Raw genomic sequence first — 13,471 nt, forward strand, 5'->3', positions numbered from 1 at the left:
GGGGACAGATAGTCGTGTAGCAGTACCTCAGGGACCCCATCAGGCCTTGCCACCAGTGCCACCAGCACCTCCCTCTCCCCGGGCTTAAACTCCAGGATGCCCGTGGCGCCGTAGAACTCGGCATTGCCCGAGGGCATGAGGACATACCGCACCAGCTGTTTGAGCAGCTGCCCCTGGGCCCTAATGACACGCAGCTCCACCGCCTCACCTTCCTATAAAGAAAGGATCACAGGGCAAACCAGGACAAACTAGGGGTCAGAAGTGTTGCTGTTATTGACGTAGGTAATCCATTGAGAAAACTTGGTAGTTTGCGAAAATGACCTGGTCGGTCAAGACGCTATTCGACACGCATCACAGTAGGGGAAACAGATGAGCATCAACAGTCATGAGGCCTGTCTGCGTGCCAGACGTACGTTGATGTACCAGGGTCCTCTGGAGAAGGGGGAGAACTCAAAGACTCCACCTGGGTCGTCGTTCTCCACGATGACAATCTTGCGACTGGTGAAGCCAGGCTTCAGGATCTGGTTCTCAACGTTAACCCTGCAACACAGACGGGGAACTCAGCGGCTAGACCAAAAAGGAACTCACAGTCCTTCATCTCAGTAGGAATGTGGGTTGTGGGGGAATTTTAAAAACAGCCAGCGTGTATTGCTTGTAAAACAACAAGGAGATGCACTTCAAAGCTTTCCGCAGAAATCAAGTATTTTCGTCAACTTACCCTTCATTTAAAAACAGTGAATGAGTAAATTCCTTGTATTGTCTCATGTTCAGTATTGACCAGAGGCCTGTTGTTTGAGCTGCTCTGATTAACCGCGTCACTCAGTGGCCCCCTGAGCCTCTCTCTCTCACAGCAGGGTGGGGGCCTGTGTGTTCTGTCAGCCTGGCCCCTGATGGGCAGGGTGTGTGTGTGTGTGTGTGTGTGTGTGTGTGTGTGTGTGTGTGTGTGTGTGTGGCCACATAAAGGGTAAATGAAAAGCAGAGGCTGGACAGAGCAAAGCATACCAAACAAACACTTGAGTCCAACTCGCATCATGCATACAAACACCGATGTCTTTACAGGAGGGCATAAAGAATGGTTCAAATTAGGTGCAACACAAAGAAGATCCCTCCTTACTCCCCACACCCACGCTCCTCTCTTCCCAATGCACATCCCCACAAAACCACCCCAGCAACCCCCCTTTCCCATCAAACCAAAGGCCCAATAAATCCTAAAGTGGTCCCTTTTTCCCTCGACAATGTCGTGATTTAAAGCACACAAAAAGTCCAGGCTCACTCCACTCGCCACTTACCCGAAGTACACTACAAAGCGCGGAGTCTCCACCCTGCAGGAGAGGGGTGGGGGAGGGAGGGAGGGAGGGAGAGCCAATGTTCCCGTCACAGGTCATCAGTAACAGGTGACAGGCAGGAATTGGAGTAGGGGTAGGAACCGGGGTAAGGGATAGGCTTTCCTTGTGACACCCTAGTCTCACTGCTCATATTAGCAATCCTTAAAAAATTAACTATTTCATTGCTTTAATAATTTTAAGCACAGCCAGGCATTGTTGTTAAGTAAATGAACAAGTGGACTGTATGTGGACTGTATGCCACTGATTCAAATCCCAGGACATATGGCAATGGCGTGTGGTACCTCAACAGAGGATAATCAGACACAGGCACTTATTTACATTGCTACTGATTAACAGAATGAGAATCTGTTGGTCAACCAAAAGCTCCAAAGAGTTGCTGTCCAGTACCTGTCCAGAGTGAGGAAAAGGGTCTCGTTGACCTCCGGGATATCATCAGCCATGACGGTGACGTTGATGACGGCGTCACTCTGTCCCGTCAGGAACACCACCGAGCCGCTCAGGGTTTCCAGGTCGTCAGGGGTGATGTCAGCCTGGTTATCTCCGATTGGTCGAAGGCTCCAGAACACCACGGCCTTTCCGTCTGTCCCGTCCCGCCGCAGGCTGAGGGTCACCTGTGGGAGGAGGAAGAATATCCTATCCCTCAACCATCTGCAATCACACTAGACATTAGGAACAAACTGACTCGTAGGATTAGAAGCCCATCCATTATAAGCACTGAAGCTACGTTACATGAAACAAGACCTGCAAATTGCTGTTCAAACATAGTGTATTGATCATTCAACTGCAGTAATTACGATTTGAAAAACATTTCATTGCGGTAAAGTCATCATTGTAACATCCAAACACATATAGTATCTCTAGCCAGATCATACCAGAGTCACTGTACACTACACAGGTGTGCCATTGAGCATACAGAGGGTTAGCGTACTATGCTAATATGTGTGTCATTGATAAAAGATGTTTAGCGTAATATCGTGCCATGCTAACATGTGTGCCACAGACGCAGACAGAGGATTAGCGTTGTACCGTGCTAGTGTTGGTGTCCACTGGCTCATACACCACCACCGTGGTGTTTCTGGTGAAGCCGATCTCCCCGTTGGCGATGTCGGGGGTGACTGTGAGGGTGAGGTTGAGCACCCCTCCGAAGCGAGGACTCACAGACGGGATGGCAGGGCTGATACTGACCAGGGCCACACTATCCAGCTGAAAGAGAGACAGCAGTGATTACTAAGCACAAATCCCCTATAGCCATCTTCCAATACATGACTCAACTTTCATACCAGTAGGCCACATTTTTGTTGTGTTAGCCAAATGGAAAAATGTCTTAAAAAAAAGACAAATTAAATAAATACATGACTCTCACATGGGCAGTATACTGTATAAGTACAGGTGTGGGTTTCATTCAGGTATTGTGGAGAACAGAATGTTATAAGCGTTAATGCAAAGTTTTCTCTCAGGCATTCGTTTTCTATTGTACAGTACTGTACCTCTTTACCCCTCCATGATTCCAAATAAACCGCTCTCTTAACTTCACACTCTCACTACACTATGAATGACTTTCTCCAAAGACCTCTCAGCACTGTCATTCTGCTTCTTCTTTCGGCTTGGTGTGTTTGTTTTTGCATGTGTGCATGTGTGCGCGCCATGAGGGGTGGGTGTGTGTGTGTGTGTGTGTGTGTGTGTGTGTGTGTGTGTGTGTGTGTGTGTGAGCAGTTTGGGACCCATTGAATGTGAAGGAGGCACTTCCATTTTGTGTTTGTTTTTAAGCGCTGCCTGATGAGGCCTGTTTGTTTGGATGCTTGGACAGATCCCATGGCAACAGGCCAGAGCACAGTTCTCAGGTCCAAGTCACTCACACATGCAAATGAGGGACCATGTATCTGGACAAGCTTGACAAAACTAAGAACAAACCAACATTTTCCAAAGCTGACCACTTTCTAAAAACATTTGCATACAGTAGCACAGGTGAGCTACGTTAAGGTCGCCACACTCATTTAAATAAACGGATCTTCTTATCTACTGTATTTGAAACCTCCCCTGTATAAATTGTGTGTCCCACTCCCTGTGACAGTGCTTCGATGACTGGGTCAGTATTTGACCCAAAAGTGTTGCCGTCCGAGACCTCTGGCCCCACCTGGATGAGGAAGTGGGCTCCGTTCTGCAGGAAGGCGTCGTTGCGGATGGGCAGGGTGAGTCTGGTCAGATCCTGGCCCTGAGAGAACAGCACGGTAGTAGAGCGGCTGCCGTTCAGCACCCCGTCCCGGGCCAGCCCGGGGTCCACGGGCCCCGCGGGGATGTAGAGGGCAGTGAGGGCTAGGGCTACCTCCCCCAGGGTGCCCCCCTCCCGCAGAAAGCTAAGGGACAGGAAGCGTCCATCGGGCTGACTTTGGATGTTCTGGTTCTCCTCCGGATGGAAGCGGAACAGGCCGTACACGTCATCACTGTCCTGGAGGTAGAACATCATCTGTGGAAGGAAGGAGGGAGAGGAAGGAGAGGGGGGAAAGGAGGAGAAAGCATCAGACTCTGTGTCGTAAAGAAAGAACCCTGGGATAATTTTAGAGATGCATCCTCTTTAATTAAATGGGCAAGAATAGCTTTCATGAGCTTTTTTTACTAGGGCTTACTGTAGATGTTTGACAAGGAATCACGGCTGTCTGACAGGTTTTAAGTGTTGCAGGCTTTGCAGCATTTGGAGTGTGTGTTAAATCATTTGTATTCTCTTGACATATGCATTGATTAACTCCTTCAGCTATATGAGTTGTCTTCTAATGCTTATAAGCCGTGCTTAATCAACTGCGTATACACACATGGCAGCAGATACCACACGCTGAGAGTCCAACCACTGTGTGTGTGTGCATGTGTGTGTGTGTGTGTTCTAGTACATTAAACATAAACAACGGTTGGATCTACCCACTCCTTTCACACATAGCCAAGATGGGAAGCTGTGACAAAGATGGCAATAATAAAGACTTTACACTGCCACACCCCCACACGTTTGTTTTACTATCATTGTGGGGACCAAATTAAATCCTATTTTCCCTAACCCTTAACCCTAACCACAAACCCTAATCCTAAACCTGACCCTCAGTCTTAAGCCTAACCTTTATAGTAACCCTAACCCTAACCCCTAAGCCCAAAATAGCCCTTTTCCTTGTGACAACGGGTGAAAAGTCCCCACTTGTTAAAATTTTCCTTGATTAACTATCCTTGTGAGGACACAGGCATAACCCCCACAGTTGTCTTTGTTTAGATTCATTCAATCACATTAAGGGAACACCCAGTGTGAAGTGACAGTATTAATAGGGTCTAACAGGACCAGCATGTATACCAAGTCTCCAGCCACCCACCTCACACACACACACACACACACACACACACACACACATACACACGACCACATCCTCTAGAGAGGAGGGGACTGCTCTCCAGATGTGTCTCCCACAAGTGCAGCCCTCCCCCGCAAACTTCCTCAGGAGGGCGTGGGTAGTAGACCTGCTCCCTCCCTCCCTCCCTCCCATGTTAGACATGGCACTAAGCTCCCAGGGTTGACAAGCAGCTTTCTGACTGTCTGTCCTTCTGTCTTCCTCAGCTTGAATTTGTAATTGCAAATGAACAACAGCCAACACAGAGCTCCTCAAAACCAACAGCATCAACAACATGACAGAACTGAACATAATATCTGGTTTAAATACTAGAAAACCTTATCTCTGTATACAAAACAAATCATCAGCCTCTAGTATTAGAGCTGAAACTTAAAATATAGATGGACCAATCAACCAATCCAATCAATAAATTAACAGCAGTAGAATCCTAACCAATCAAATCCTAGTTAAAGTGTGAGTAGCCAGACCAGACTGACCTCCATAGGCTCATCCACTTCGGCCCCTCCCTGCACAGTGTCCGGCAGCAGTCGGAGGAGAAAGGCCTCTGCTTCCTCTGGAAGCTCATCTGCTGTGATGTTCAAGGGCAAGACCGCGCTCATCTGACCAGCCGTCAACCACAGTGTGCCTGCCTCGGGGCTCAGGTCATCTGACACGGGCGAGCGGTCGCTGGAGTTCCGAATGATGGTCCAGTTGACAGAGATGTCACCGTAGTTACCACCGTTCCTCACGATGGAGATACCTTCAAATCTTTTGGACAAGACGGGGCGGGGTTGTGAGAATAGCAGAGACACAGAAACAGTTGAGCTTCAATGTGTTTGGAAACGATCATGTTATAAGATGACACACTGATCCAATGACATTCTCCTCCTAACTGTAGTTTGACCAACCTGTCAGTCATATCCTCGTTGATACTGATTAGCTGGTTGAGGGGGCTGCCACTGATTGACAGGACCCCGTGGGGTTTATCATTGGGCTCGATGGTGACCAGGACGGCATTGGGCGGGATCAGCACGGCGTCTCCTCTCACCGTCTCCTCCAGCAGCACTACGTGGAACGACTCGGCAATCTCCGGAACTTCGTCATCGCTGACATTGAAGAGCAGACGTGCCTCATAGACCCATGGGGGAAATGTCACCGTGCGCACCGCCTGCAGGTCCACGAAATCCACCGCCGGAGTGGCACTGCCTGCCCCGTCGCCGCTGACGACCACGTAGTCCACAGAGACCTCAGTGTCATCTGAGCCTACCAAGCGGCCGTGGTCGGCCAGGTGGCCGCGGGTTATGGTCAGGAGATGACCCCGGCAGTCTCGGCCACGGCCATCTGGGACTGGGAGAAGCGCAGGGGGCTGTCATTACGGCGGATCTTCAGCTCCACGCTGCTGCCATTGGGGTTGAGGACCGCCCCGCCTGCCACACCTGTCAGCCTGACTGTGAACACCTCGTCATCCTCAGGGATCTGAGGAAAATCACAGTAACAATGGTTAAGTGACGTGTTACCATGGAAATAGTTTCACGTTTTAATGTCACATACAGTGAATTGCCTTTTTTGCGAGCTCTAACCTCAACAAACACAAAAAATAAAAAGGTAGAAAAACCCCCAAAAAATTATAAATACAATATACAGGGTTCGTTCCAGTACCATATTTACAATGTGCAGTCACAACCTATACCACTATATTATCTTAATTAAACTTTAAATAATTCCTACAAACCTAACAACTCCCATCACCCCCACCCAAAATACCACCCACACCCAATACCCGTCCAACCTCTCTGACCCTGTCAAACAACCTCTCCCTTACTATGTCATACATTTCACAACATAATATAGCACATGTTCAACCATTTCCTCTACCAGAAAGCCATTGCACATTCCAGTACCATGTTTTCCTTTCAATTTCAAAGGTGAATTCAATCCCACATGCCTGATCTCCTTCTACGCAACATAGCTTCCCTTGTGTTGCCATTAAATCAAGTCAAATTTTATTACAACAGCACCTGTTGTATTCGGCGCATGTGACTAATACAATTTGACCTGATTTAATGGCAACACAAGGGAAGCTATGTTGCGTAGAAGGAGATCAGGGCATGTGGGATTGAATTCACCTTACAGTGAAATGCTTACTTACGAGCCCCTAACCGACAGTGCAGTTTCCCAAAAATATGGGATAAGAATAAGAGATAAAAGGAACAAGTAATTAATGAGGAGCAGTAAAAAAAAATATATATATATAGGTGCAGGTACAGTGTCAATGTGCGGGGGCACCGGTTACCTACCATGTAGGTAGAGTTAATTAAAGTGACTATGCATAGATGACAACAGAGAGTGGTAGTGGTGTGGAAAGGGAATGTGAATAGTCTGGTTAGCCATTTGACTAGATGTTCAGGGGTCTAATGGCTTGGGGGTAGAAGCTGTTAAGAAGCCTCTTGGACCTATACTTGGAGCTTCAGTACAGCTTGCCGTGTGGTAGCAGAGAGAACAGTCTATGACTTGGGTGGCTGGAGTCTTTGACAATTTTTAGGGCCTTCCTCTGACACCGCCTGGTATAGAGGTCCTGGATGGAAGCTTGGCTCCAGTGATGTACTGGGCTGTTCGCAATACCCTCTGTAGTGCCTTGCAGTCGGAGGCCGAGCAGTTGCCATACCAGGCAGTGATACAACCAGTCAGGATGCTCTCGATGGTGCAGCTGTACAACCTTTTGAGGATCTGAGGACCCATGCCAAATCGTTTCAGTCTCCTGAGGGGGAATAGGTTTTGTCATGCCGGCCTCACAACTGTCTTGGTGTGCTTGGACCATGTTAGTGTGTTGGTGATGTGGACACCAAGGAACTTGAAGCTCTCAACCTGCTCGACAGCAGCCCCGTCGACGAGAATGGGGGCGTGCTCTGTCCTCTTTTTCCTGTTGTCAACAATCATCTCCTTTGTCTTGATCACGTTGAGGGATAGGTTGTTGTCCTGGCACCACACGGCCAGGTCTCTGACCTCCTCTCTATAGGCTGTCTCGTTGTTGGTGATCAGGCCTACCACTGTTGTGTCATCGGTAAATTTAATGATGGTGTTGGTGTCGTGCCTAGCTGTGCAGTCACGAGTGAACAGGGAGTACAGGAGGGGGCTGAGCACGCACCCCTGAGGGGCCCCTGTGTTGAGGATCAGCGTGGCGGACGTGTTGTTACCTACCCTTACCACCTGGGGGCGGCCCGTCAGGAAGTCCAAGATCCAGAGGTAGGTGTAGAGGGAGGTGTTTAGTCCCAGGGTCCTTAAGCTTATTGATGAGCTTTGAGGGCACTATGGTGTTGAACGCTGAGCTGTAGTCAATGAATAGCATTCTCACATAGGTGTTCCTTTTGCCCAGGTAAGAAAGGGCAGTGTGGAGTGAAATAGAGACTGCATTATCTGTGGATCTGTTGGGGCGGTATGCAAATTGGACCGGGTCTAGGGTTTCTGGGATGATGGTGTTGATGTGAGCCATGACCAGCCTTTCAAAGCACTTCCTGGCTACAGACGTGAGTGCTACGGGTCGGTAGTCATTTAGGCAGGTTACCACAGTGTTCATGGGCACAGGCACTATGGTGGTCTGCTTAAAACATGTTGGTATTACAGACTCGGACAGGGAGAGGCTGAAAATGTCAGTGAAGACACTTGCTAGTTGGTCAGCGCATGCTCGCAGTACACGTCCTGGTAATTCGTCTGGCCCTGCGACCTTGTGAATGTTGACCTGTCAAAAGGTCTTACTCACATCAGCTGCGGAGAGCTTGAACACACAGTCTTCCAGTACAGCTGGTGCTCTCATGCATGTTTCAGTGTTATTTGCCTTGAAGCGAGCATAGAAGTAGTTTAGCTCGTTCGGTAGGCTCGTGTCACTGGGCAGCTCTCAGCTGTGCTTCCCTTTGTAGTCTGTAATGGTTTGCAGGCCCTGCCACATCCAACGAGCGTCAGAGCCATTGTAATACGATTCGATCTTAGTCCTGTATTGTCGCCTTGCCTGTTTGATGGTTCGTCGGAGGGCATAGTGGGATTTCTTATAAGCTTCCAGGTTAGAGTCCCGTTCCTTGAAAGTGGCAGCTCTAGCCTAGCTCAGTGCGGATGCTGCCTGTAATCCATGGTTTCTGGTTGGGGCATGTACGTACGTACGGTCACTGTGGGGACGATGTCATCAATGCACTTATTGATGAAGCCAATGACTGATGTGGTGTACTCCTCAATGCCATTGGAGGAATCCCGGAGCATATTCCAGTCTGTGCTAGCAAAACAGTCCTGTAGCTTAGCATCTGGTTCATCTGACCACTTTTCTATTGATCTAGTCACTGGTGTTTCCTGTTTTAATTGTTGCTTGTAAGCAGGAATCAGAAGGATAGAATTATGGTCAGGTTTGCCAAATGGAAGGCGAGGTAGAGCTTTGTATGCATCTCTGTGTGTGGAGTAAAGGTGGTACAGAGTTTTTTTCCCTCTGGTTGCACGTTTAACATGCTGATAGAAATTTGTTAAAACAGATTCAGTTTCTCTGCATGAAAGCGTTTTATTATGGCAGAATACAGCTCCTTCAATGCTGTCTTAGTGCCAGCCTCTGACTGTGGTGGTAGGTAAACAGCTACAAAAAATACAAATGAAAACTAGGTAGATAGTGTGGTCTACTGCTTATCATGAGATACTCTACCTCAGGCGAGCAATAGCTAGAGACTTCCGTAGATGTTGTGCACCAGCTGTTATTTACAAAAATACATAGTCCGCCGCCCTTTGTCTTACCAGACGCTGCTGTTCTATCCTGCCGGTACAGCGTATAACCAGCCAATTGTATGTTGATAGTGTCGTCGTTCAGCCATGACTCCATGAACCATAATATATTACAGTTTTGAATGTCCCGTTAGTGGTTTAATCTTCCGCGTAGGTCATCTATTTTATATTCCAAAGATTGCACATTTGCTAGCAGAATGAAAGGAAGTGGGGGTTTATTCGATCTCCTACGAATTCTCCGAAGGCAGCCCGAACTCCGGACCCTCTTTCTCCGCCTCCTCTTCACGCAAATCGTGGGGATTTGGGCCTGTTCCCGAGAAAGTAGTATATCGTTCACATCAGGCTCGTCAGACTCGTGAAATGAAAAAAAGGATTCGGCCAGTCCGTGGTGAGTAATCGCAGTCCTGATGTCCAGAAGTAATTTTCGGTCATAAGAGACGGTAGCGGCAACATTATGTACAAAATAAGTAAAAAAACAAGTTACAAACAAAGCAAATAAACAAACAAAAAACACAATCGGTTGGGGACATGGAAAACGTCTGCCCTTTTCTCTGACGCCATTGCATCTACAAGGTAAAGTAGATACAATACTTTTCCTTGTATGCTGTACCTTGCATGCGGTACAAATGCATACCTCCTCTAAGAATATTAATTTAGCTGCTTGAGAAGGTTTGCATCCTAAGCAACCTGTCTACACATAGTTTGAAGTATAATACCAACATAGCTACTGTAGTAGGTCAAAGCTGTGTGCTGGAAAACCTTGGTAGAGTATGGGTGGTATTGGCATTGTGGTGCTCATGTGAATTTCCTTTCTTTTTCGGTTTCAGACCAATGCATATTCTCTAAAACATTGTTTTGTGATTTGAATATTTATAGGGGTGACTAAGCATCAGGATATATGATAAACAGAGTAGCAGCAGTGCATATGATTATTAGATATACTAGATACATTAGGTACATTATATGGGAATATATAGTGTTGTTTCAATAGTTTACTGATATGTAACCCTGGGTTATCTTAGCCTGCAAAAGAAAGCTTCAGATGATCCATGTGTTTGATGTGAAGCTGTCTGGTGAAAGGTGTAAGTGACAGCATACAGATTGGGTGGAGAGGACTGGGTACCTGGTCATCCTGGATGAGGATGCTAAATACCACCAGAGCTCGTCCAGGTGGAATGGTGATGTTCCCCCGGTCTGGACTGAGGTCCTCAAGGGCAGGGTTAGGGCCTTCCGAGATCTGCCCGTGTAGAAACCACAACATATTGCTCACATATTGTCATCAGAATGACAGGAATATGTTTATATAAAAGTGTGTATCAGCGTGTGTGTGTGTGTGTGTGTGTGTGTGTGTGTGTGTGTGTGTGTGTGTGTGTGTGTGTGTGTGTGTGTGAGCAGTTTGGGACCCATTGAATGTGAAGGAGGCACTTCCATTTTGTGTTTGTTTTTAAGCGCTGCCTGATGAGGCTGGCATAAGTAGACCGGGTGACAGATAGACATCCATACTAAAATGCAACTGGCCTAATGATCTGACATGACCTAACCATAGGGAGGTCAAACAGGGGTCAGTTACTGTTACAGTGACCTCACCTCAAAGTTGACCGTCACTGTCCCATATGTCCCCTTCTCTCTGACCAGGCTGAGAGGCACATACTGGTTCCTCCCTCTAGGCTCATCCACAATGATCTGTTCAGTCTGGAGGAGAGAAAAAAAAAAGAGAGAGAGAGAGAGAGAGAGAGAGAGAGAGAGAGAGAGAGAGAGAGAGAGAGAGAGAGAGAGAGAGAGAGAGAGAGAGAGAGAGAGAGAATTAACATCATCTTTAGTGATTATGAAATGAATTTGTTCCTCTTCACAAGACCACAACTTTCACAGACGACATGATGAGCATATTGACTCTAAAACTAAACAAAAATAAAACATGTTTCAGAATCGTAATTCCGGAGGCAGAGAGTCCTTCATTGATTTCCAAGAAGCAAAATAATGATCCCGAATAAGACCCTAAGGGGGATGCAGGCAGGACCCAATACTATGGTTACCATAGTAACCCTCGAAACTCCCACTGACAAGTTAATCCTAGGAGCAAACTGCAGCCTTTGTGGTTGTGCTGCCCCTGGCAACCCCAGACCCCTCCTGCACAACCATCTGCATGGATACCCTAGGTGGCATTTGACCCCCACCCTTGCCCCACCCCTCCCCTATCCAAAGCTTAATTTCCTTATCCTGACTGTGGCTAAAGTAGTAGGTAGCCGAACCTGGGATTCGCTTTACATTCAATGAAGGTTAAAACGGAACTGGTTGAATGGAATGTAGGCCTATGCGATAAGCAAGAATCGACACTAGATAGATAGATGTTTCTTACAGAGTTGAAGGAGATGATTCCAAAGGCATTGTCATTGGACAGGATGGTGATGGTGGCTCTGTTGGGCGTCCCAAGTCTCACGCCATTGGAGGAGCTCTGAAAGAAGAGAAAGGATGAGAAATCCATAGTATCCCCTTATCAGGCACAAAAAAACAGTATCATATCCCTTTTATACGAAGACAAAAATGTGCCATCTTTACCGTGCCATCTTCTTTATACCACTTTATATCTGAAAGGTGAGGCCAGTAACAAAGCCGGTACATTCACAAGGCCTCACATAAATGCTTTGAATGCATTTATCCTCCCCATGTAAATGTACGTAGTTCTAACGTTGAGCTGTTCTTGTCTATTGTCACAGAAATGCCTTGGCGTTAAGCCTGGGGGAGCACACAAGTGTATATTCCACTTCATCTTTTTTATTGTACTTTGACAGGTAAATATTTAAATGAGCCTTATAATTAGCTAGTAAATGACGGATTAATATGTATATGTTTCTAACTAACTTCGACTACAAATCTGTCTTCAGCCCAAATAACTGGTGGGGAGTTTGAAAGCAGAGAGAGCGTGCAATGGTGCTATCACATTGGCTGGTGATGATAAATTGGCACACGGAAAACATCCAAACAAGTAAACAACAATTGGAAAAATGGAAATCACTTGATGATCAGCCATTGATTCATTTTTTTTGTGAAGAAGGTGGTTTAATAGTGGCATCACATTCTCAAGTGCGTGCGATGTCTGTACATTGGTCAACTAGGGGATTTCTCTTTGTGTATATTCAAAGTATTTATTCAAATAGCCCACCCATATCGGCACACCCCTTCTCCCACCCCTCACCGGTGCCGGCTGTGCACGGGGAATGTATAAAAGGCACATGCCCACAAGAAAGTGGTAAAAATGAGAGTGTTTCAAAAGAGGTCACATACTATAAACATTGCCAGATTTTGTTACTGGTCACATACCGTAAATTCTGTCTGAAATAGATATCACACAAACACTCTCACTGCATGAAAAGCGGAGTTTCTGGGTGAAATGGGATCAACTATATTCCCGTGAAATTTGAGGTGCACGGTCGTAGGTGGGAAATTTCCCAGTCCTTCCTGCACACTCCCGCACATCCCCGAACACTGATACGCATGATACCGGAATGTCTAGGATAGCAAGTTTCGGGAAATGTTCGGAATGTGCACGACACGTACATTTTTCAACCGCAGGCGGGGAAATCCCTATTTCTCCATGAAGTGGAAGAGAAGCCCAGTGAAAAGAAACCAGCTCTCCGTGTCTTCATATTTATCCTGTTTTCCGGTTTGTAACATTTATAAGAATGGTTTCGTTTTCAAAATTGAGCGAAAACATGTTTATCTAAACTGTTATGAGTTTTCTGGTTATTTTGATGTATCAAGTGTTTTGAATGAGAGAAAAACGAGAGAACAAGATTGTGTCTCGGATGATTTTTATTTCTGTTATAAATATTTTGGCTGTTTCGTTTTTTTTTTTTTTTTTACAAAGGATGACTGTATTTACATGTGTAAATATGAACCATGCAAATTACAGTTGAAGTTGGAAGTTTACATACACCTTAGCCACATTTAAACTCAGTTTTTCACAATTCCTGACCTTTTGTCCTAGTAAAAATTCCCTGTCATAGGTCAGTA

The 13,471-nt window shown here is 46.5% G+C and overlaps 1 protein-coding gene across 1 annotated transcript in view; it reads right to left on the reverse strand.

Annotated features, from left to right (window-relative positions):
• LOC115140639 (adhesion G-protein coupled receptor V1-like) overlaps positions 1 to 13,471 on the reverse strand; it is a 183,895-nt gene that overhangs the window by 157,398 nt on the left and 13,026 nt on the right. Inside the window, 11 exon segments of the mRNA XM_065026488.1 lie at positions 27 to 212; positions 414 to 540; positions 1,734 to 1,957; positions 2,373 to 2,549; positions 3,481 to 3,810; positions 5,206 to 5,476; positions 5,617 to 6,019; positions 6,022 to 6,184; positions 10,584 to 10,697; positions 11,048 to 11,152; positions 11,817 to 11,912. Of these exon segments, the coding sequence (XP_064882560.1) occupies positions 27 to 212; positions 414 to 540; positions 1,734 to 1,957; positions 2,373 to 2,549; positions 3,481 to 3,810; positions 5,206 to 5,476; positions 5,617 to 6,019; positions 6,022 to 6,184; positions 10,584 to 10,697; positions 11,048 to 11,152; positions 11,817 to 11,912 (2,196 nt within the window).

Source organism: Oncorhynchus nerka, linkage group LG13 (genome assembly GCF_034236695.1).
Source record: "Oncorhynchus nerka isolate Pitt River linkage group LG13, Oner_Uvic_2.0, whole genome shotgun sequence".
Taxonomy (NCBI): Eukaryota; Metazoa; Chordata; class Actinopteri; order Salmoniformes; family Salmonidae; genus Oncorhynchus; species Oncorhynchus nerka.